General features: G+C 33.7%; 1 protein-coding gene across 9 annotated transcripts in view; it reads right to left on the reverse strand.

The window, feature by feature from the left end:
• The window catches only part of EXOC6 (exocyst complex component 6), an 85,665-nt gene that overhangs the window by 40,367 nt on the left and 18,877 nt on the right, over positions 1-26,421 (reverse strand). For all 9 annotated transcript variants that reach the window (XM_090145242.1, XM_090145243.1, XM_090145245.1 and 6 more), the window contains exons 3-18: positions 25,347-25,394; positions 25,155-25,245; positions 24,208-24,253; positions 16,626-16,830; positions 15,665-15,820; positions 14,693-14,761; positions 13,872-13,955; positions 13,732-13,778; positions 13,246-13,366; positions 11,853-11,924; positions 11,093-11,190; positions 9,889-9,994; positions 8,821-8,930; positions 7,686-7,797; positions 5,884-6,018; positions 1,657-1,836 (exon numbers count right to left, since the gene is read on the reverse strand). In XM_090145242.1, the coding sequence (XP_090001368.1) occupies positions 1,657-1,836; positions 5,884-6,018; positions 7,686-7,797; positions 8,821-8,930; positions 9,889-9,994; positions 11,093-11,190; positions 11,853-11,924; positions 13,246-13,366; positions 13,732-13,778; positions 13,872-13,955; positions 14,693-14,761; positions 15,665-15,820; positions 16,626-16,830; positions 24,208-24,253; positions 25,155-25,245; positions 25,347-25,394 (1,680 nt within the window). The remainder of the gene's footprint in view (positions 1-1,656; positions 1,837-5,883; positions 6,019-7,685; positions 7,798-8,820; positions 8,931-9,888; positions 9,995-11,092; positions 11,191-11,852; positions 11,925-13,245; positions 13,367-13,731; positions 13,779-13,871; positions 13,956-14,692; positions 14,762-15,664; positions 15,821-16,625; positions 16,831-24,207; positions 24,254-25,154; positions 25,246-25,346; positions 25,395-26,421) is intronic.

The raw sequence follows: 26,421 nt of genomic DNA on the forward strand, positions 1-26,421 counted from the left end.
CATAGGACTCCATAGCACTAGTATTTTATTGAGTTATGGAATCTAGTTCTGAGCTTGCCATTGAAAATCTTTACTGTAGATTTTCTCTGGATAAAATAACTTACTACTACATATCTAACAAGAACCACCACAATTACACTGTACACACATTTTCATACAGTCTCCACAGCTCATACACATTTATAGACTGCATGTTTCCACAGTCTGCCAAGCCAGAGTGATACAGAGGGAAATCCAAAGGCAACAAAAAACCTCCTGCCAGACCAGAATGCTCAGCCATACAGCTCCAGCTTGTTAACTGGTCAGAGTTTAAATTGCAAAATAAACAGTTCATAGGAACAACCTTTCTCCAAAGGTTGGCTTGCATCCTCAGGCACTTATTTGTATTCCTTTAATGTTTTTCAAATCTCTTAATGCCATAGCTGCTACTTTTCAACCCTCCTAACAAATTATCTCATCCAAGAAACCTACAACATTCTTTCAGCTGATAGTAGGACCTTTAAATTTCTGTCTTACTCCATTTTGGAAGACCTATATCACAAGCTGTACATCATTGTTCACAGCTGCTATACACAAATAGCCATTGAGGAGCAGCGCCATTTGTTCAATGAGTAACAAAAAGGTGACAGTGAATTTAACAAACATGTTATCCTTTATTTAAAAAAATTGCTCAGTTGACTTGGCATGGAAACATGTTCCTCACACTTCCCATTCACATCAACACTGAATGGGCCATGTCTTTGAGTAATTTAAAAAAAAAAAAAAAAAAAGATGAAAGAATCACAGCCACTTAACATAATTTGGAAGACCTGGTAAGCCCACTATGTCAGCAACTTCAGCACCTTGCTGTGAATGTAAATAAATTATCTACCAGTCTGGAGCCTCAAAACATTCGTGCGTTGAGAACTGATTCCTGACAGGCATTGCACGTGGGTAAAGCAATCAGACGTCAGCATGACAGCAGCAACAAAGGACAAACCAACGAAAAGCAGATGCATCTTGAAAGACTTGTTGAAGTTACTCCACATTTACAAAGGTATAAACTATTACGACCATAGCTCGAACTAAAAAATCCTTTTTGTCTTAAAGGAATGGGAAAGTGGACAACGGAATGTAACAAGAAGTACATCAAACATGTTACTAATGCCCTTTCAAGTGGCACAAAGTAAAGGATATATTTGAATACAGAGTTGTTTCAATGATACTCAATTAACAAGAATTAAACAATTTTTTTTTTTTTAATCAGAGTTACTTAACTGAAAGCAACCAAATCCAAGGCCTCCAGAATCTGCAAAAATGGAGGACTTGCGTGAATTCAGTGCCCTTTGAATCAATGAATGTGTACACAAAACTGTACAATGAAGGACATCTAAGGACTTGCCTGCTCTAGAAAACTACCTAACTTCTTAGACTATTTGTAAATCAGCTGATGTTTGCATTAGTTCTAGAGTATCCAAAAGCATTTTCTAAGTATTATCATAGGTAAGCATCATCAACATACTGAAACATCTGAAGCACATCTGTACTGAAAATACTGAAATATTAATTGCCAGCATGTATTCAAATAAAAAATCGCATATTTTTTCAAAATCTTATAGTTATAAAATAAAATAATGCTCCAATGGATTGAAATTACACTTAATTTTGAAAACTTACAGGTAGATGAGTAAAAACTTGAAATGTGCTTCTTAAGAAGTTAATGAGGTCCATTAAGTATCCACTGGCTCTTCCATCTGATTCAGACATTGTCCAGTCATAGTCAGCAATCTGAATAAATTCATCTATTTTTTGGTTTAGTTTTGTATATATTTCTCCTTCTGCAGCATGCCTTGCATCCTGAGGGGGAAAAAAAGTTGCACAATTACCAGAATTCTAAAATATTACTAGAACATAGATTAAATATTTTTAATCAATGAAACTGAAGTCTTACAGTTTTTTTTTTTTAGGGTTAAAAAAAAGTTTGTTAGCTTGTGTCTTGAAGCAACAAGTCTGAAGTTAGTTTTTAAAAATTTCTATTATGTATACTATAAGTATACATAAGTATACTTAAGAGAATAATCTAGATTCTCAGAAATCAAGGAAATATATTTGAATTTGAAGACAAAACAATTTCTTTACTCTCTTCCACAACAATCATGTTTCAGCTTTACAAATTTATTAACTGTGAGATAAGATTTATTTAATCTCTTTTACAAAGTGAATAACAAAAGTAGCCTATTATTTTATGTGTTATGGTAGGACGTCCAGTAATCATTGCACATGTACATAATGCACATTTGAAATAGCACTTTTAATGCAAAACTAGTTTGTAAATGCTTCCACTAAACAGCTCTCCTCCAACGCATAAGAATCTGACAATTTTTTAACATGTCAAATAAAAGAATACGCTGACAATCACAGTTTTGTCGATGTCTATGACTATAACAGTTTAAATAAAGTTGATCCTTTGTTTAAAGTTTCTAATTAATGATGAGACCTCAGCTTCAACAATCTTTAGTGACAAGACTTGCAAATATATTTGCTTAAGTTTCGTGTAATCACTTAGTCTACAAAACAAAGAAAACCCAAATCATTTATGGAGTGGCTGTATCATCTTCACCAGCTAAGTGTTCCTACTAAATGGCAATGACAAGATCAGCCCATTGGTTTTTGGCTACCATTTATTCAGCTTTAGTTATTGGGTTACAACAGAAGTAGCATGCTGCCAACACTTTAGGCAAGGAGTGTACACTAAGGAAAGTGTGAGCAGACTAGAAAGTGGACTTCAAATCCAGAGGGTACTTCTGAGAAACAGCATTGTGAATCCCATGCACAAGTGAAGAAAATGCAAATCAGCAGTATTCAGATATGGGATGATTTCTAGAGGCAGAGGAAATACTCCATCTTTTATCTTGGTGACATAATCGCATCAAAAAACTTTTGAAAGTTCACCAGACTTTCCTCCATAAGAAATACGACCAAGGCAAATGGGGCAGTTTTGTTAAATGGCTTTTTTCTAATAGGAAAATTAGGTTTAGAAACAAACTTGTTTCCTTTGTGGGCGAAGGATTCAATGCTGTGTATCTGGCTCTTGAACAGCCATTACATAGCCTAATCCTGAGACCTTGAGTTCAAGGAATTCTACCAACTAGATCTCCAAATTTATCTATTTTTGTTTAGAGTGACTGCTGATTCAAAGAGGCAAGAGAATACAGTGGTATCCACAGCTGACTCAGCCATCCAAAGCTGGAAAGTATGTTGTAAATACTGAAAGCTACACCGTTTTTTAATATGATAAAATGAAAAAAGGTGGTGGTGTTTTGAGGGCAGAGAGGTGGTTCATTTGTTTTTAATTTGTACTTGCCTTTACTTTTACATTGTTACAAAAGAATGCTAGGACAGTTTGAATGGTATTTTGAAGTGGCACCTTATGTCCAATAGTAAAAGGGGAAAAGCAGCCCTCAGATACAGCAGCAATGAAACAGGTCTGAGGGCTTGTATTAAAAAAAAAAGAAAAAAGAGAAAAAAAAGAAAAAAAGAGAAACGAGAAAAAACAGTATAGGTGTATTTTTGAGATCATCTCATGGAATGCAAACACTGCTAATAAAGGAGATTTTTGATCACTCAGAAAGAATGGGAGTGACATGATTTGCCACCAGGAGATGAATTTAATAACTGTAGAACATACCAAACCCTATGAGGGCCCAGCTGGGGAACTACATGCAGTTTTTCATTAAATATAAATTTTAAAAAAAGGATTATTGAGAAAAGAATTTTCTGCTATAGGTAGAGAATGTTGTGCTAGCAGGCTCTCCAGGGAAAGAAATAGGAAAGAAAACAGAAAATTTTCCTTATATGTTTGTTACTGCTCATTCCTTGCTGAACAAGGTACTAAGCTCAGCTCTAATAGACAGCTATAATATTCTGCAATTATCTCCAATGAAACTTAAATGGTTTATATAAACATAAATTAAAGCAAAAGCCATTAGCATAAAATGTAATATAAACTCTAAGCTGTCACTTATTAGATGAAATTCAAGAGCAAAGAACATTTCACCTCTTAGTGAAATCAGAGTATGGCTGCATTGAGTGTTTTGTTTTGAATGTTAGAAAAAGCATGAATTGTCCTTACAAGAAAATATCCACAGACATGAAAATTCAAACACACACATACACTATTACTGTTATACTACTGTATAACAAACAACACAGCCTAGATCTATACAATAGGTCAAAATTTAGTAAGATTGTACTGACAGGGCAATGTTAATCTCACTACAGGTGCTATGCCTTGTCTTAGTGAAGAAATTCTTAGCCAACAACAACAAATAGGAAAATCACTGGCAATCAATTGGAAATATAAAGTGTATTGCAAGATGATGATGTCTTATTCCACCTCAGCAATCTTTTAACGTATGCCAGAGAGGATATCAATATAGAATAAGCCACATATTACAGCAAGGGAAAAAAAAAAATGGGGTGCAGAAAACAGAACTGCTCTCAATAGGATTAAACCCTCTTATCCCTTAGCTGTCTTTGTTCCACTGTATACTATTAAAAAAACCACATAGCTAAAGTTCAAGTACAATTGCTTTGGAATCTCTTGTGAACTTTTTTGTTTCTTTTCCAAAAATTTCTACTTAGGAGTCCCAAGTGACTGGGAAGGCAATGCACTTGCTGAATTTACTGGATAAAATGACCCATGCAGGATAATTCCTCTGTAGGAATGTTTTTTCTCCATAAAGAAAACCCGAAATCCCTTTCCTACTCACAAGGCACACAGATTTGCTTCTGTTCTAACCCCCCAAAAAAGCTACTTGGCTAGACTTGCTTGATGAAGTAATTTCTGTCTTATTTTACATATATGAATTCCAAAACTTGGTTTTGCAATATATGCAATCACCTGGTTGCATTCATTGTCAGTGGAGAGTTTCTGTTATTAGTAATTTATGGCACTTTTAAAATTATTTTACAAGTTGAGTTGAGTTGAGTTGAGTTCTTGCTTACAGAGAGAAAGTGAGAAATGCGGGAATTAGGTGACAGATTTCTGATCTCTTAGCCAGCAGCAAACCTTGACAGAGAATGCTGTTCCTTTAAATGCCATCCCAATGCCCCCCCACAGAATACCGTATTTCTCATGAGAATGCTTTGAAACCTTTGATGTGAATACCTGTGATTCCATACAGTATACATGTTTGCCTTCTGAATGAACAGCTTTGAAGATTATAATCTCAACCATTCAGTCATGGAGATAAAAATGATAAAAATATAAAAGGTGGAAAAATCCTTCTCTGAGGATACTTATTATTTAATGATAAAAAATAAAGCTTTTTTGTAGATAATTATACACCAATATCACTGTTCATATCTAGCCCTATTTCTATTTTAATAAGCATTACTGTGTAAATAAATGTAGAGGATATTAAATAAAAATATGAATTCTAAATACAATTGACTAATCTATGCTTTATAACATGTACTAAATACTGCTTTTACATTAAAATTACATAGTCTGAGAACATACCACAAACATAAAACAACTCAGATTACAGTAGCTGTTTTGCTTGATTCCATTCAGAAATGCAAAGATGTCACACTGCTTGGAGCTTAATCCATTGCAAGCTTCTGATGCAGTCAAACTTTGTTTCTCATTTTGTAACTTATAAAAGAGGCATCTGTGGGAATGTAGATGCTTCTTGTATATTGAATTCCCAGACCACTAACATAAAAAACAGTGTTCATCTGCTGTGTTAAAATATAATTCCTAACAGATTTTTTTTAGAGTCAAAATGAGAAAATTCACAGCTTTCCACTCACTCCCTTTTTGTTTTTAAATACATTAAAATCAGTGCAAATTAATTAACTTTTCATACGTGTTTGTATAACAGATGATATATACCATACCTTAAATGTAGAAAGTCCATACAGCCTTGCAGTGTGAACAGTCACTTGCGAAATGTTTGTGATGTTAGAGATAAAATCCTCAAGGTATTTACAGGCTAATTCCAGGTGTGTTGTGTTTATGATGATTTGAACAAGCTACAAGAAACAAATAATTATCATAAAATGCCTTTTTCTATTCCCCACTGACATTTGATTTTTGTAAATGGGGACTTCTTTCAGAAACAGTGTTGCTGGAAGTTTATTGCAGTATTTCAGGTTATCAGCTATTAACTGACAACTTTCAAGTTAGCTTTCAAATACCAGTAAGGAGTAACACCAGAGTTTACATACAAATGCCATTTAAAAAATGAAGATTGCAGACACATACTCAGTGAAATTAATTCAATTGTTATTTTAGAATTAAAAAAAAGGAAAATAAAGGATAACATTGCCAAAATTAAATCACTAATTTGTACTATAGAAACAAGGAAACAAGAAAGCAAACATCACTGCTGCAATTAAAATAAATACCTAAATAAATACATAAATACATATAAGCAATGCATAAAGTAGTTAGAAAATTTCAAAAATACGACTGCATCCCCCCCTAAATGGTAACATACTGCTCTAGATATAAATATACATGATAAAGATATGATTTACCTCTTCCTATAGGCAGGACCTTCATTCACATTCAGTTCATAAATTAGACAACACAGTAATGCATAATAGCTGAAACAATGGTGTATGATTTCTGATATCCTCACTACTTGCAGTCTGGCTCCAATAACTTTTAGTGATCACAAATGTAATGTTTGGAAAAGTAACAACTTTACCTTTTAAACTTTTTAATAACATCATACCATCCTGATATTTAAATACCTAAAAAATATTAGTGATTTTTTTCATATCCTGTACCAATTTCAAGAATGTAGAAATCTTTCTCAGAAAAATTTTATGGCTTCACATGTAAATGTGGCAATATATGAATTAGAGCTCTTTCTTCCTCATGATCATCTTTTTATTTCATCTACACAAGAGATTATGCAATTTTTAAATAAAAATTAAATATGAAGATGGCACTGCACTAATGGCAGCAGTCTAACTCCTTTCCAGTAGCATCATGCATCATCTTTCAGTTATTACTCCTGACCTCGTACGTACCTGCAGTGAATGTTCATGGCATGATTTGCTATTTCACCCTATTGTATTTCACCCAATAAATACATTAAACAGTTATGAAAAAGAAACAATATGCATAAACCTACCAAAATGTTTTACTAACAATTAATATAAAAAATAATTTATGTCTCAACTTCAGATTTTGGATATGCTCATCTGACAGGTTTACTCAGCGACTTCACTCACATAGCTCGCATGAGAAACATTTTTTTAATTATAATTCTATTTTAAGGAGGAAAAAGAAACTCAGCAATGTCTTGGTAATTGCTGGACAGAAGTAGCCCACAGGAACTGTGGCTTGCACGCAAGCAGAGTTCCAAGGGTAGTTTCTCACAATTCCCTGTTTATTGTACAGGAGGCAAAACTTGTTCATTGCCATCTATCTGTCAGTAAGCATCCTTATGTAAATACACTTCCAAGATTCACATTGTTTTTGATTGTTTGGTTGGTTTTTTGTTTATGTCACACCCACTGACACGTTTTATACATTTATCATCTCTTTAAAAATTCAATTTTAAAGTAAACACTGCTTACATTTCTTACATAATCTCGATACTGAATTATATCCACATTTACAGGAATCGTTTTAGCACTAATTTCATTAGAAGAACGCAGTTTTGGGGGCGTATTTTAAAACTTACCTCTGTTAAACCTATATGAGGTTTCTTAATTAGGTTCTGTAAACAACTACTGAGAGTTCTTGTTAGCAGCAAATTTGTCGATTTTCTAAGCATGTCATCTATTTCTGTTGAGCTGAAATAAAAGTGCATTCTTAAAACGTGACAATACTTCACAGCAAAACTCAATTTCTTCCTTACAGAGAGAACTTTTAGTGTTCAGAATTATCCATGTGCACTGAATTTCTGGTTGCTTCAAGTCATCTGTGATCTAACACACAAAACACCTCTTTCATTTACCAAATTATCCATTAACTACATTTCAACATTGAAGCAAAACCTGTTATTTTTAGATTTTGGACGTGTTTATTGACACAGCAGTTAGGAAAGAGTAATTTGTGTTTTGTAATGAGTTACCACGGAGGTCAACACGCACCAATTAGTACGTGTAAATTATAAACAGTAACAATTAAGAACGTGTGAAAGCGATTCATTTACATCCTTAACGGAGCAGAAGTGGGTGAGCAGCCACAAATAACTCCCAGATTTCAGACCTGCCACGTTATTTACACAATTACAACTAAGCTTTAGAGGTTCACAAGAAAACAGGAGATGTCAGAAATGTTATATTTTCCTTTAGGAAAAGGTGGGAAAGAAGAGGGAATTAGCACGCAGGCAGCACATTCTATTACAGGAAAAATAATTATTAAGGAACCTAAAAGCACTGAAAATGGTAAGGTGTTTAAAGTAATCAGGGATGCTACGCAATTATTTCTGAAATGATCATTATTAAAGAATATTTTTGAAATCATACAGGCCTTTGTTAAACAAAAAAATCTCCAGATTATCCAAAAATCAGTCAATACTGTTAAAAAAGCTCTAGCACTGCTTTGGTGAGTTCATTACACCAAGCTAAATTCATCTACACATCTACACATACCTGCATTCCATACTTACATGTATATATATATACATGAAATATATATTATAGTACAGGAATCACAGATAAAATATAAAGAATTACACATGTAACTTATGAAACAAACATAGGAAGTAAGCACCCAGGAAAATGTATTTCCAAGTTAATATAAATTGTTAGTTCACCTGGAAGTTATAGGATAGTTTATACTCATTCACATTCACAATACTTGTAGATTACCTGCGGTGAAGCGATTCTGAAAACTTAAGGCTTGCATAAATGAATTCCTTAACCTGGATATATATCTGAGGCACTGACTGAGACATTGGGAGCTTCTTTGGAAAGGATTGCTGTAAAAATAAAGATAATCCTCTGATTCTAAGGAGAGATTGGTATTAAACATTGGAAAATCCCTTAACACTACCAATATTTTCATCTATCATAAGTTTTTCCATTTTTAAACAAATATATTCAGTGGTATATATTGAGCTGACTTCTGTATCTGTTTAAACATCTTATAAACAAAATGTACCATAAACATGTATTTAAATTACAATAAAGTTTGCAGTGTTTATTTTTCTCCATCAGCTATATTCCTGCTGAAACATCACAAAAGTAGAGTCCATTTTCAGGACAGCAGTGGATCTTGAATAAATCAGTTTCCCTCTACACCAGTTACTCCCACTATGCTTTAATTTCCTTATGTAAATTCTACCATAGATTTGATATTACTTGATTAGTTCTATCAAAATCGTTTTCAGAAGGCAGAACATACTAACCACCCTTCTATGAAGGCAAATTTTAGAGAGAATGGCTGACACTATGAAAGAATATCCCACTGGGATGCCAGTACAGCAGAATTATTTACAGTCCTTTCATATCTACTTTGCACCACGTATTCAGATAATAAATAACTAATTTACAAAGCGAAATAATGAAGTTGCTATCTCTAATATATCCCTGATGATCATTACCCATATTTCTGCAAAACTACAGCATATAATATACCATGGGTTACAAAACCCAATGTGTGGCAACAAAATCTAAGTTAACTCATTAAATAAAGCCTGTATTAATTAAAATGAATTATTAATTTGTTTACAAAACACTAGGTCTCATTATTCACTCAAACATCAGAGCAAGTGATTAGAGCTTTAATTTTCATATTTATTTATGAATACATAATTACGCTCTTAATCTACCTAGCTTTTCTATTTTTAATTACTTTCTAATTACAAATATAATTTCTGTTCTAACCATTCCAAATTGGATTTTGGCAAATCTTAATAACATAAAACTTTTCCTTACCTTATCAAGTTCTGAATCTTGAAAAGGAAATTTGCTTATGACTATTTTGTATTCCTCTTCATTTGCCACAGGAATAGGGCTGTAGTTATCTGCTTCAAAAATATCCCTGGCAAATTAGTTAATAAAGTGACAAAAATAAGACTATGTAATCTATTAATGGTACTTCACAATAACAAAACATGTTAATGAACATACATTTTAATACTACATTTATATGTGCAATGTCAAAATATTATGAACTGGAATCATTCTAATTTCAGAAGTCTAAACTAGGTTTAAATGAATTTAAAAATAATTATTATATGAAAACTCTATAAGCTATGTCCAATCACAGAGTAAAAAAAAGCTGAAAACATTTACTATGCATGTCCAAAAGCACAACATAGTAAATGAACTTCAGAACAAGTCTATTCCAGAAAAAAAATGTAAGGAGATGTTTACCTACACTTTGCCTACACTAAAGCTAGATACTCAGAGCATCCAGCTTCAGTATCACAGCTACATGTGCTAATTGAGATGATTCAGAGAACTTAAATAGGCAAATGTGCACAGCCTTACTTAAGTACTCTCTGGACTTTTCTACTAGTCCATTGGAGTCTAGAAAGTGTGAGAATACTAAGTGGTCAATTTAATTTTAAGATTTTCTGTAATATGATTAAACATATTTTATGGTAAACAATATCTGCACATTTAGACATCATACTCTATATCTACAAACAGACTTTGGAGCTCTACTCCCGGGTTAACTATTTGTTCAAAAAATGATTCCAAAGAACATGTGGAAACCTACTTGCATTGAAAGAACATGAAGTTATATTGGCAACATCAGAAGCGTCAGTAACATACACATAATGTCTGACTTTAAACATTAAGACAACCGAAATTAGGAACAGATTGGCAGCAGCCTATTGCAGTTGCCTAGAATGATTAGGTTACTAATGAAGAAAAACAGGTGTCCTTCTCTTGGTATTTCTCTAGCGAAGTCCCTAAGAGGTTTCTTTTCCTCATTAATTAAAGAAGCAGTCCTTGATGGTTCTTCTCCTACATATTAGTTACATGCAATGAATACATTAGTTTTACATAATCCAAACTTCATATGCAATACTGACTCAGTCAATTCTTCCAGAATTACAACTGCAACAAAATTTAAAGACAAAAAGAAATAAATGCAATATGAAAGGCACAATTATTTTGAAATACTAACCTGAACAATCCAGACCACTTTTTAAGAAGTGTTTCATTGTACTGGTCTCTTATCTCAAATAAAAGATCAAAGAGTCGATTCACAGGAAAACCATAACCCTAAGGTATAAAAATGAAAAGGATGGATAATTCAAGAACTAACTTGTTCATTCTTATTACATCTTCAAGACTCTGAAGTGAGACTGATCAATCTTATCAGTTCTACAAATCAGATTATACTACTCCAAATACACAACTAGAAGATTATTTATTACATTCTTACAAAATATTTTTTTACCATGCTTTCAGCTGTCAAGCAGAAATCTCTCCCATTTATCTGTAACACTTTAACTTGATATTTATGCAGATAAATAATCTTTTTTATCAGTCTGGTAAATGTTAGAAGAATATTTGCCAATGAAATTCATTTGGTCATCCCTCTAGACAGTTAATGATAGCTGGACTGTTAATTCATGATTAAGTCCAGAAGTAAAGCATTTACAAAAGACAAAAATGTTCACATGGTACAAAGCTAACAGTAGCATAGATATGAATACCTATCTGATGCTAACCGGATCACCCAAAATACATACATTCAGTTGGTAATACTGAAAAGAGACTAAAGGGCATAAAGTACAGACATTTTCATTATTTAAAACATTATTCTGTAACTTTACTCTTGACTTATACATATGACATCAGGGGGATCCAAAACATTGTACTCACCTAAAGGTCAAATTTGGCTCTATGAATTTCAATTAAATTGCTAATATAATACCTACCTGTAAAGTATCAGCAAATACCACAATGAGATTCTTCAGTTCCAGAACAAGGTCAGGATCATTGCAATATGACTGAAAGTGAAAAATTCTGGTTTTTTTAAAATGATTCAAAATACTGGACATATGTTTCCAAAGAACATTAGCACAGAAGGAAGGTTGAACTCTCCAGCCTTACCTGTGTCCCTGACTGACTGCCTTGATTAAAACAACTTAGACTCACTTACCTTCATGCAGTGCAGTAACATTAAAGCATTTGTTTAATTTCTTATATGAACTATCACTTAACAGAAAAGCTCAAAAAAAAAGTAAACTAAAACATGAGATAGAATAAACGTTAGTGTTGCACTGAGATTAAAAACTAGCAAATTACATTTACTTTCATGGCATATAAGCACACTTCAAAATGCTCTGCTAAACCAATATCACAGATTTCAACAGGACTTCGTTTTGAACACTAAGCCTGGGTCTAACTAGAATTAAAAAGCATTAGTACATCTGACGTAACACTGATCTGTAAAGTTCCTGTGATAAAACTATAGTTGCAATTTGAATTCTTCCTTATTCTTTTCTACATATACTTGAGTTGTAAAATATTATATGTTAAATATGTAACTGCTACTGGCAAACATCAAAAAGAGAAAGGTAAAATTCTTCAACATTTTCTGATAGCAAAAATTATGCTCAACCAGCCTGATAAGCTCTGAAGCAACTCACTAGCAGACATTCTCAGCAAGCAGCGATATTCCACTGGTTGCCACAGAGGAATAAGAAATATCAGGCAGCACCATTTGGGCTAGAGTTGAAAAGTAACTTTAGAAGATGCACTCTGAATAAACTGAAATACTCAAATGATAGAGAATTACATTCTAACATCATGAATTTTTTTCTAATATCTTTACTAGAACATAAACATACTACCATAGCATTGAAGAGATAGCTTCAAGGGTTTTGCTGATAGAGTTTATTTTGGAAACACAGCATTTGGAATGATAATTAGGAACTATTTCCTGGTGGTGCTTTCAGTGCTGAACTATTCAATCTGATCTAATGAAGAGGTCAGTTGAGACTAATGAGGAAGGATTGCAATAATAACAGCAGATTAACTCTGCATATTCTAAACTGCTGGACTAAGAGAAGGTTTGGAAGACCCAGTGAGTTGTAAATCAGTGGAGGATTATGCAAATAGCCCATGGCTGTGGATCACAGCCTGATACTGTCAGGAACAACAAAAGCTTGGCAGGCTCCCTCCCAAATCTGAGCAATTTTTAATCACAAGGAAAAGAAAACACCAGAGAGGTTTAATTTTTCACTTTGTCATCATCTCAGTTTTAAATACTCAGAGCTCTTAAGTAAAAGGATTTAAACTGAAGTACTGATAAGTCTTCTCACTTACCGAATGTGTTCTAAGAACAGCAATGATCTTTGAAAGAGCCATGTTCCAGAGTTCATCAGTATAAGTTCTAGTAACCAGTCCTTGGGTTACATGTAAAATATGGTCTTCTACTACAAAGAAACTAAAACAAAGCAATCCTTCAATTAAGTTTTCAGTGACAGAGTAGAATTTGCTCTACTATTAAGAAACAAGTATAGTCAAGCCCTTTCATATTGGAGCAGTGACACTTTGGTAGATTTGGTGTTCAGCTCTGCCCAGCATGAAGTCAAAATGTGAAAAACTTGCTTCATGCCATCTGGAGCCCAGGTTACTGGAGGGTCTTTTTGGGGGTACTGTAATGGTAGGATGTGAATGCTCAGATACAGCTACCAACACCCACATCATTTATGAAGAAACTGAAGAAAGTTTTTGGACAGTGGGAGAATAAAGGATGAATTAAGAATCAGTACAGTAAAACTGAAGTAAATCTCCATTTAGGAAACTTACCCTACAATTTGACTGAAGTATCTTCTATAGCCTTCTACTGTTTCATGCTTGCAGTGAAAAAGAAAATAAGTTTAAGAATAAAAATACCACTAAGTATTAGATACAATCTAAGTCAATGTAGAAAGTAAAGTATTGGTTACCATGCTTGATTGTGGCTGCAGAACTAGTCTTGCCTGTTTCCTTCTTTGCTTTCTGTAGTAATTTTCAAATATTTCTCCATCACCCTACAAAGACAAAAGTAGTTAAAACAAGGTCACTCTCTCAGTATTAAAAATCACTTATTAATCTAAGTGTAGAATAATCTGTTTTAAATTAAGACACACATTATGCATTTGTTTCACACAGACTTCTTGCTGACATTAATGAAGTTTAAAATGCATGAGATTTACAGATTACATATATGTATTTAAAAGCCGAAAAATATATATAGAAAAATGTTGCTACATATTGTCATACAATATGCATTTGAATAAATATGTTCATGCATAAGGCATATTATCTATTGTTCTACAGCTGAAACTCATTGCCTCTTAAAATGTACCTTCAGGTTAGTCAAGAAACTGATTGCACTGCAAAGATACAATAGCATTTCTGTGTTTATATGATACACTTGAACAGTGCATGCAAGAGCTTTGCTGGAGAAAAATAAACAATTTATTTAATATTCACTTCTTTCCTTTGGAATTGTTAAATACAAAGACTAACGATTTGAATTTTTCTCCTATCACTGTCCTTGAAATACAACACCCTTCTATGCCTAATGATTACATTGTGAGGAATTCAAGTGACATCCCAGCCATCTCATTAGGATGACCATTCAGTAGAAACCACCTGTCCACTTGAAATCAGTGCTACGCTGACTCATCTACCTGGCACTTGTTCTGTATGTATTGGAGAAATAAAATAGAGGACATTCAACTCAGAAAAGAAAAGATCTTTTTAAAGCCACCTTAATACATACCAAAACTGAGTAGATGTGCAAACATCTATAGACTGGAGAAAAATCCACAAGATCTTGAGCAGTTAAAACCTGTGGAAAGGAAAAAGTTATAAAGCTTAAAAGGCATATAATCTGCTGATACATTACCAACAGAACTTGCCCACTTAATAAATGCTTGATAAATTATCTTACTTTAAAGGAAATGCCAACTTTAAAACTACATGATTTGGTTAATATCTGATAAATTTAAGATTAAAATGAATAAGGAAATACATTGGGATTGAAGACAAAAGCAAGACCAAATTAAGGTCAGCAAAATTAACTATGTTGACAGATTTTATGGCTATAAAAACTGTTGTTTTGATAGAAAGTGGAAGGAGCTTACATTAATGACTTCAAGAGCAACTGCATCAGTTCCTTTGCCAGTAACTTTAGGAAAAACTGTTCTATCACAGAAACTCCCTCTTCTCTCTGCCTTAGAGTATTAGATTGCATTTCTGCTGCAAAAACATTCTATTCACTGTGTTTTCAGAGCACCAAATACAAATATCTAAATATTTGCTAGTTTATTCAATCTATTGATAGTGAATATTCAGTAGCTGAAAGACTGCTAACACAAGCTAAGGTTCACAATAAAGAAACACCCACTTTAGCAACAGAGGAATATTCCAGGGCACCACATACAGTTTACAGTGGGCAGGTAGTGTATTATGTAACTTGCAACTGAATTCCTGAATAATTACAAGTTGAATTCAGTTGAAAAATTACATGCTCTATTCGACTGAATGGCCCCAAACTTGACACTCTATTTAGCATTAATGAAATTAATATTTTGCACTTGGTTTTCCCCCTAAAATGAAGATCTGGGCATTGTCCATTGAAGATGTTCTCTTCTTATTCCATCTATATTATTCCATCTATAGACAGCACACTGCAAGCTTCGCTCAATAAAACTGCAAAATTCACTTTAAATAAGATTTAGTAAAAGGCTACCTCTTCATCATGATCATCATCTTCTTCAAACGTTCGCTTCAATGTCATTTCATTCTTAGAGTCCAAAATTCTGCTTCTACCTAAATGCATATTCCGACCGTAGTTTACATTATTATGCTTCTGAAGAGTGGTACTAAAGGTTTTCTCCTGTTGTGCCTGTTTTGAAAGTAGCACCAATTGAGAGGAATATAATTCAAATTTCATTATTTATAAATATATGCTATGTCATGAAAAACAGGTGGTCATATAGAATGCAAACCAGTGTGTTCTCAGCCTACTCTGATGGTTTTGCCCTCAATTGATTTGGGATGACAAACAAATTCAACAGCTTCTTTTTGCATAATTCTTCCCTAATCCCCAGAATGCAACAGAAAAAAAAATGTAAAAGCTATCTGCAATTTTCCCAATAATAAACTGCAAGCACATAATCAATACTCAAGTACAGTCATCGCAACAGTTTGCCAGCTATTTATTTTCTGTCTTTAATTAAGCCCCAGTGACCAGACAGCTGCAGAAGTCAAATACACTCAAATGTACTATATTGTCCATATTGCTGAAAGAAATGCACCAAGTTAACATAGTATTATTTTGTGATTGGGATGCACAGGGCTGGCATGGGACAATACAACATCCAGTAGTCTTGTTGAGGGACACTCTTAAGTTTCATTTATACTCATCAGCTCTGCATTTTACAAGAATTTTGTTTCTGAAAGACAAAACAAAATTCTAAAAACTTCAGAAGAAAATGAAGCAATCCAACGTAACCGCCCAACAGAAAAGCCAAATCAAAATTTTACTTGCTGTAGCAAGAAAGCTGCAGCATTCATAAGTAATACTCATCCTAGTAGTGAAGAAGTATCATAAACTATGTTAATTAACCGAGTTCTTGAAGAATATTTGAAACTTTAGGTCAGTTTTCAGTAGATAATGGGGCTGAAATCATCCTGGTATGCAGGCTTACCTGCTTCATTGCAGTTTCCCCAATTCTGTCAGAATGCTTTCGAATACTCTCTAAGAAATCCTTCAGATCTGACATAGAAATTTCTTTTATTTCTTCACGTAATTTGGGAAGATTTTCTATCATTATTTGGCAAAATCGGTATTGGCTAACTCTGGGAAGATACAGATTTTCTAGTTGTTCCATTGTCTTCAAAGCAGAATAATATCTACAAAAAGATGAAATCAAATTATATAGCTTTCCTATCAAATTTAAATAAAATACATTATTTATTATATATAAGATATCAATATAACACAAGCAATCAACAGGCATCTAATGAAATTACTGAAATTAATGTTAGTCAAATGAACAATGTGAAACAAAAGGTCATCAGTACAATGTTTTAGTTTGAGAAAATAATAAACAGTGAGCTTTCAGAGTGAGTCAGACAAGTCAAGATTTTAAGTAGGCTTCTATGGTATTAGCTGTTCTGATCAATAGATTCCTAATGCCACATGCAGTAGCTCGTGGAATGGAGGCAGGAAAATCGTAACAATAATCTCTGTTTCTAGATCAGTTTCATTGTTGCTGTTTAAATTAGTTTCATCTTTGAAATGCAAATTACTAGTCACTCAGTGTTGGAGTATATGCACCAAACAACGAAAACAATCTTGGAAATGTGTGCCTGTACATATCTGGCTTCTTTAGATTTATGTCTACACACACATTCATAATCACTCTCCTTTTGCCACCCGTAGCTGGAAAAGACATGTATAAACTTATCTCCAGCCTACTGTAAATGATGCATCTAATCTGCTGTTCTGACAAAATACGGTATGCCTCACAGACAAAATGATTACACTGAACAAGCTTTAAGATCAGGGGGTTTTCCAAACAAAGAAAAAAACAACAAAGATCAGATTATTTTCACTGTTTTTCAGTTTACCGTTAGACTATAGACTATATGTATCAGAAATATGGAAGAAACAGCCTGAGAGAGAGAGTGTCAGTGAACAAAACACAAAGAAGTATTTCCTCTCATGTCCATACATTAAAAGCTATTTTGTGAAAATTTACATAAGTGACAGTGAATCTAAAAAAATACTCCAGTTAGAAGTATAAAATATGATTTCATTCTAACTGCAGAGTATTTCAAGTATTATGAAAACATCAAAGGTTGGTAAATGTAGGGGAAGGAGCAAAACAAGCCATATCATGGGCCATTTCAGGAAAAATGAAGATTTGTTTCCATCAAATAAAACAAAGACTATGATAATGAAAATGCCAAACAATCAACAAGATGTGAACTCTCAGTACATTATTACAAAACATTTTGAATTAATATTATAGATTTTTTTTTTTGTACAGAAACTACATGTAATAAATAATAATTTAACTCAAGTTCTAATGAAAAAGCTTTACAAATGACTTTTGTCACACTAACAAAGGTATCACAAACTCAAAATGAGAGGATGAAAAATCTAGTAAAAATCTCTCACGTTCTTGTTCTGATTTCTGCATTGCTGCAAAAACGTCTGTGAGATGTACTGCTATTACAAAAATGCAACATAGAAGATGACCAAATGAAAAAGTCCTTTCCAAAAAATGTTAAACTAGAGGAACAATCAGATTTACATCTATATCATAGCACAACACCCTTTGAATCAAAAACCTGTCATCTTATTTCTTCAATAAGAATATTAAATAAATGCAATTTTGAGATCAGAGATCTTCCAAATACTGACATCAACGCTATCTTTTACTACAGTTCCTTTCTGGTCTTCAGGGCCAATACTTATTAGAACTATTTATTGACTTTAGGCCTGCAGAACATAAGTAAAGTTATCAGCTTCCAGCTGATTTGGTGGAAAATTTATAGATGGAAATTGGTTCTCCTATGCTTCCTCTTAAGTGGAGAGATGAGCACCACACAAGGAGCTCTGAACCATGCCCATTCATGGAATCAATAGCTCTCTCTATATCATTTTCAAATGTCACATCAGCTTCTGATTGTGAAAATGTATTGAAAAAAATTAAGCAAAATAGAAGTGTACTAATTTTGAAATAGACAACTAAACTAAGAAGGCAATAAACACAGCCATGATCATGAAAACTGTGATGACAACATTTTAAAGAGATGTGCAGGAAAGAGGTTAAATGTCAACAGGACTGAGATGAGACTGTTAACTTTCTGTTCAGTTCCAAATCTTTACACAAACACAGGGCAACATCCTTAGCCCATTTTTAGCTTTTCATATTACAGCCTTGGCTCTTTTTCTTTCTTGAATTCCTACACAATTAGAAATGCAAAATTACTGAATCATTTTGAAAATGAAAAACAGAGCATGTGCAAAGTTCCTTGAAAATGTTCAAGAAAAACTGGAAAAGTGTCCTTTCAGTTCTGGTGCTTCGTACTATTACTTTATAGGTATAGTAGACAAACATGTTCCAACTGAAATTGAAATAAAATTCAAGCTGATGGTTCTCTTCTGTCGACAAGAAATAGCAAAATTTTAATAACTCAGTTGCAACTTAATGTTCTACTCTGGAATAAATGCATTTATTTATTTATTTATTTATTCATTCATTCATTCATTTTTAAGATTTTCTCAATAAAGGTATTTCTAAAGTAAGCTAGCAATTCAGCATAGCCACAGTATGGAAAAAGCCTTCTCTTTTACTCCAAAACACAACTGCTTTCAGAAGACTGCAAATAAAGAGGTTTCAAGTGTAAATTAGTAGCTTTTGTTTATTATATACTTGGTTTATATAAAATATACATAAGGCAATGGGAATGTCACAGATAAGAAAGGGTCTGGGGGGTTTATTTGTGTGGTTTTGTGTTGTTTTTTTTTGAACTAGCAAATGACCAAGGGGCCCACATGGTGAGACTTCTGGGAAATAAAACCGTAATAGCATCAAAATTGTATAAAAGGTTTGTATTTAAATTATACAGATCAGCTTATCAGAACACTATTGGTTCATCTGGAAGGTTTTTGACTGCTGTTTCTAAGATGAGAATTAACATAATCCATTTAAAATCCATTCTAGAGTCCCTTACCAATTATATATATACGGAGCTCAGGACCTTGCCCTTTTAACATCTGTTCTGATAAAGCACTGAAATCTTATTAATTTGAAGGTCACCTGTAAGTCAGGATTTAAAAAAAAAAAAAATTGGCATATCATTTCAAGCAATGATGTATCTGTATATTTTGCTTTAAAAACATTCCACAGACTTAATTCAATGTTTTGAATTAAGTTTTGACAATAATATTATTATATCATATATTATCTATCACATGAATGTGAAGATTGTCTATTTAAATATAAATGATTTAAGGAAGCATCTTCACTGTCATTTCTTTCATACAAATAAACCAGTCCCTTGTCTATTCTTCTGGCCTAATCTTTTAAGAAAACATTCTCCAAGATAGATTTTATATTATAAGCTCAGAAACTGAAAATAGAAATCTGAAACACCAAAAGAGTTCATAAGATAAGATTGTACAGAACTGATCCATCTTGTCATCAAGCCCAGAACACTGTAAAATAGATTGATCTATACTAACATCTTCTCTATAAAAGAGGAAACTTCTAAAGCCAGCATGAAGGAGGGCAGGAAAAAATAAGCAAACAAAATCAGAAGATTAATATTAGTGTTTTGTATGATCCAAAGAAAAAGAAAACAATTATAACTTTGAATTATTACCAGTGCACATAAAGCAAGTTATATTTTAAGTGACAAAGAACTTCTAAGATCTATCAGTGGAATTTCATTTGAAGGCAGTTAAAAGAAATAGTGTAACTTTCTTAAAAAAGCTAGGTTAAACTAGAGAAGTAAAGCTGTACAGGATAGGAGCAATTCAAATGCCATGAATTTTATTAAGCAGAAAGTGTTTACACGCACATGTTAATGTAAAGAAATGTATATTTATGTACTAAAATTCCCTGCTAGATTAAAAAAAAAAAAAAAGACCCTTTTTTTTCTCATTTAAATGTTATTAAGAAAAGAAACTTAATTTACAAAGAAAAAAAATGTTTTCTGACTTCTGTACTTCCCTCTGAGACAAATACCATATATCCCTGCTTATTACATTTCCATTGAGTAAATATTAAACATTTTCTGTTCCCTATCAAAACAAGACAAATTTGAGGGACTTCAACTAGAATTTTTCAATATACCATGGAAGAGTCAAATTCACACAGATGCTGAAGAGAAATTGCAATTGAAAACAAGTCACCGCACAAACAACTTTTTTATTGACAGTTGCCTTTACAATTCAACAGCTAGTTTTTAAGTTTCTCTATGTTTTGTTTGTTTGTTTGTTTGTGTGAAAGAAGATCTGCAAAGCCACCAATTCCAACAATTCCCAATTAGACTGTTGATCTACAGTCTCCTGAAGAAGCTGGGAAATTTCTCCAGACACATATAACCAAACCTAAACACAGTAGCCATGCCAAGAGAGCTGCATGAAGCATGGTGATCTTATCTCTGATTTAGAACTAAAGATGGAGAAAGTACTGCCAAAATACATAATAATCCCAACAGGTCTTTAGGAGAGCAGTGGAGAAACTAGGCCTCTCCCTTGTGCTTCCTCATCTAAGACTTTAAACCCTTCATAAATCTTTCTAGCCAATTGTGTCTGTTTAGAGCAGATTCCTCAATTATTTTCTCTCACAACTATAGTTCTTGTCAACTTGTGTTATGCATGGCTCAGGAAACAGATAAATAGGATACAGAGCCTTTCACCTCTAGGTCATCAGTTCAAACATAACCCATGTTGGCAGAGACCAAAAGTTGCTACCAATCAATAGCTCTTTGGACTCCTCAGTAGACCTTCTTTCTGTCTCCATAAAAAAGAATGTATTCCAGATGCCAAACCCCACATTATCTTATTTAGCTGGCTGTCCTGGAGAAAAGAAAACAGAATTCTAATCTTTACCATAAAATAACTACCCCCAAAAGTGTAGAGCATCCATGCTTTCTTCTTCCCTTTCTTAAGCATAAGAAACGTTAGTTTTATTCACAGTGAAAGATTTAAAGACAGTGGAATAATGAAGTTGTTACTAAAAGGCTGCAAAACAAAACAAACTCAAATGAAAAGAGATTTTTTTTTAAAAAAATAAATACAAATGAAAGCTTAGCTGCATTAACAAACCTCACTGAAGGTTTATCAGAAAAATGATCTTTTGTGCAAAATAAACTCTCCCACCATTTTGTTTGGACAGGTGTTATGAATGCTCATATCCCCAGTTCTTCCAAGAAAGCATCACAGCAAAGATTAAGAAGTTTTTAAATTCTTTGTACTTGCACATATCAGCTATGAGGGGTGTTCTGGATGTCCTTGCCAGTGCAGAATCACTTAATGATAAAGACCAAAATGCATTCATCCTTTGGACTTGTTGCTTGGTAAGCCACAAGTAAATTACCATTGAACTAATCACAAGTACCGTGAAATATCCACCTCTAGCTAGTATTATAGGAATTGTAAGTCACAGGCCAAGTCTTAAGTGTAGTATAACTAATGAAAGAGATACCTGAGCTGTAGCAGTAGCCTGCAGCAGAACCTAAACCTTCTGTACTTCGTGTGACTTCAAGGTATGGTACATCAAAGCTATGGCATCTCCCCTTTCCCTTAGATCTTTTTATGGTATGACAATGACACGTCTAAACCCTTCAATTCAGTATACCATCACTTGACTTGTAACATTTAAGATTTCCTGTCTGGCAAGCAATTCCTTCCGTGGGAAAATTATCAGATCGATACCTCCTAAATAATGGAAATTTAGATTGAAAGAGTACTGATATTTTTTTCAAAAATCCCATCAACCAGCAGTAGACTACAAACCTATTAGTAAACATGGAGTCAATGCACTAAGAGCCATCTGCTATTTTATCTCACCTAGGTGATCTTTCATGATAATATTAGGAACTATAACATCTCTGACAAGCCAGAATGTTATTTGCCTTGCCTGACAGAAGAAGGGAATGGCAGAATGTAGACCCTCATCCCAGCATTTCCACATCAACAACATGCAAAATGTAGCAGATTCTGCAGACCAGGAAGGGAGTGGGAAGTGGTGCAGCTCAGACAGCACACTCTGCACTACAATCTCTGTGCAGAGTAGCTGGGACACTGGACTGTTTACATATTTCTTCTCAGGTGCTCCAAGAACAATACTACAGCACACTGCCAGCTATTTTAAATTACTGTCATGTCAGTGTCCTGTTCAGAAGAAGCAGTGTAGAGCAGTCAAGTTGATGAGATCTACCAAACTGGTTCCTGTCCAGCAAGTTTTGATTGTAATGCAAAAGCACAATTTCAAATTTTTGTTAAAGCACTGATATTTCTTCCAAAGCCTCCCAGATAGCACATGTACACAAGTACCACACACTAGTGTGCAACACATTTGCTGCAGCTCTGCTTGATCAGCAGTGTATGGTATACCTGATGTGTTTTGGACATGTGCACACAGGCTTTAGAGCTGATTTGCTCTTGCATGGCAGCTGTTGTTTAGGATTTTCAGATGTCCAGCTCTACGGCAATAGGTGTTGGATATTTATATAATAGAAATCCAGACATAAAGTCAAAAAACAATTTTAGATTGTTGTCTAGAATGTACACATCTGACTACGCACAGACAGTTCCAAATGGAGACAGTCAGGTCCAGACAGACTTGTTAGTGGGAGCTTCCTGCAGTGGTGCCAGGCACACAGAGACACGATGACGATCGCAAGTACAGCAGGGAAGAGAAAGAGCAATCGGTGTCGGAGGCTGTGTGAAAAGCAGCTGTGGGTAAGGTGGACATGATCCTGTATAAAGCAGGAAGAAGAAAGTAGTGGCGCTGCTGGGGGGGTATGCATAAGGTACAATGCAGCAGCAGCCCCTGGGGGACAGGGACAGCAGAGCAGCCACAGAGAGGACTGGGAACGCTGGAGCTGAGCAGCAGTGACTGGCTCCCTCAGAAGACGGAAAGTGAAGAAACAACAGAGGAAGGAAATACCTACTAAAAAACATTATTCCTAGACTTTTATTTTTCACTATGTTTGTTGGTTTTTTTACCCTTAAGACAGTGGAAAAGACACAACAATTTTTCTCATGTTCTTCCCATAGTCTCACATACACAAAAGATCAGTGTAAAGATATCAGACAAGTCTGAAGAAACATATATGGAGTGAAATGTCCTTTTCCCTTGGTTTATAAATTTGATTCAAATATATTATGACAGACTAAGCAGATATTAATGTATTATGTAAAGATCTCTATTCCCTAAGGATCTTGTTATCACATCTTAAATTGTCTCAAATATTTTTTAAAAAAGCAAACCTAAAATCCATTTTACTTCACATTTTATAATTATATCGTCATTTAATGCTATTTAACTAACCATTATTTTCCATAGCAATCATTAAGCTTTTAGAAGTCCTTATATTCAGTACACTATTTGTTCACTTGCATTCTTGAAAGAGACCAGGTATTAATGAAGAATGTAAGTCCAGACGACAGGACTTTACATTTATTTGTCTGCACCAGTTTTTGCTAATCTATCAGCTTATTTACAGAAGGTGTATTTTGCTAATAAAAATAAATTCACTCACCTTTTCACTTTCATCTGTTCTTTTAGTTTGCTGTACATTTCCAGCACTGCATAAAAACAAGCAGATTAACCCATGCATCTTATTGTGGTTTTAGTTAATAAAAAAGGAAATATAACTGAAAAGAACAAAATAAACCATGAAAAAGGATATGCTAAATTTGTCTAATTGAATTCCTTCTACAATGGTAACATGATAAAACTAGGAAGAAAAAAGATTCTAGAATGCAGGTAAAAGAAAGAAAAAGGAACTGACCTCATAACAGCTTTTAAAAGAAAAAATAACTAAGATTAAACAGAACAGTAGACAATATTTCAAGCATACTTATTCACTTACCACTACTTTACCTATTTTACAAGTCTACGATCTGTTACCACTAAATGACAACAGTACCCTCTACTGTAATCAGAATAAGTTAGCAAGACTTTACAAAAGAAATTCTCAAATCCGTAGTACCATATCAAATCCTACAAGCAGGAAATCCTTATAGAGCTGTGTGCAATCCCACAATATCACTTTTCTGAAATGTTATTTGGAGCCTTTATGCTTTATTATAAAAGACTGCAATGACACAGAGCTGAAACAAAGTACAATGTTCAAACAGAAAAATTCATAATTTTTGAAGAATTCAAATAGTTTAAAAAAATAAAGAACAACTTTACTGTTTAGCAAATTAAAAGTATGACTACAATTAAAAGTACATGTAGATACTTCATTTGCACTGTTTATATTTTTCACGATGTTTTCTCAAAAAGTGACCCTATGTCAAATACTGTAAAGTCACAGAATCTATATGTGGACATCATTCTAAAACACCACGATCCTTTTGCCAAACTGGATTTTACAGGGCCACTGCTTAAAAAATAAAATTCTTTTGTATTTTTAGCCACCATTACTTACTTTTTGTTACTATTATTATTTACAACCATCTTTAGCCATCCGTCACTCACCTGGAAGACACAACTGTAGTTTTTCCACAACTGTTGTAATATTCCTTTGCTGAACTCTACATCGGATGATTTCCTCTGTTTGGGCTATCACCTTGGAGGTTTTTTAACAGAAAATTACAATTAAATTATGCAAACACATTTGATTTGCTACAAATATTCATAATGCCCATATAGGAAGCACCATTTTCTCACCTCTTTCCCAGCATCCTGAAGCCTTCGGTTGGTATCAGTAACTTGGACCTTAAAAATAATTTCACCTTTGTTAGACAAATATGCATATATTGCCCTGATGTGACTGCTCACCCTTGTAATCAGATCATGCTTCATGAGAAACTTGGAACAAAGAAATGCAAATTCGAATTAACTCTACAGCTTGAACTTGAACTTTTGATCGCAAAGGGCTTTCGTTAACTTCAATTACTTATGACAGTTCTTTCTAACAGATTCTGTGGCAAACTTCTCAAATTTACTTGGGATTTTTGAACTTTCCTTGTTTCTGTAGGTCTGTCAAACAATTCAAATCATTGACCCAATTGACCACTGGTCCCTTTTTGATAACCTCAATGAGCTCTATGGGCCATTCATTGTCTGTAAGAAATGGTGATTGCATTTTATGGTAATTAAACATTCATACTTTGCTGAATGCAAACACTGGGTGGTTGATTAACATCAAACGTGGAAATCTCCAAACCACAGCAACATTTTAATGCTGCAGGTGCAGGCAAAGCTCGACCTCAGATTTTCCCACATAGTAAGTGACTCATTAGGTCATCATAATAAGGAAGCACATTCTAGTTTATTAAAAATCTCATTAATTTCTGAACAAAGATGCTCAATGACCTCATTGACGCTGTATTTGGTCTCTTGTTATCTGAATATCCTTTATATAATGCTCTTCTAATCATAACCTCTGATGAACTATACTCTTTCTGTCTGGTGTGCATATTTTGCTCTCAAAAGTGTAAAGAGAGCTAAAAGGGACGGATCTCATAATTCACTATAATGCATTCTGATTTGTGAGTAAATCTTAGTTCTCATTTCTAAAGAAAACTACTAAGTCCACCTACTCTCCTACTCATTTTCAGTGTAAATAGAACATATTTTTCTGGGATAATTGCAGTCTTCTTACTATTCTAATCAAAATTTGAAACTTTCTAAGGTCTGACATGTAAACACATGATTAGAAAAAGCAGACCTACGAAATTATGGTTTTGCCATTACTTTGCTATTTGTTACCATGTGAGAAAGCCTCTAGAAATCACAAAAT

The sequence above is a fragment of the Phasianus colchicus genome, chromosome 8, assembly GCF_987193195.1.
Source record: "Phasianus colchicus chromosome 8, bPhaCol1.hap1.1, whole genome shotgun sequence".
NCBI lineage: Eukaryota > Metazoa > Chordata > Aves > Galliformes > Phasianidae > Phasianus > Phasianus colchicus.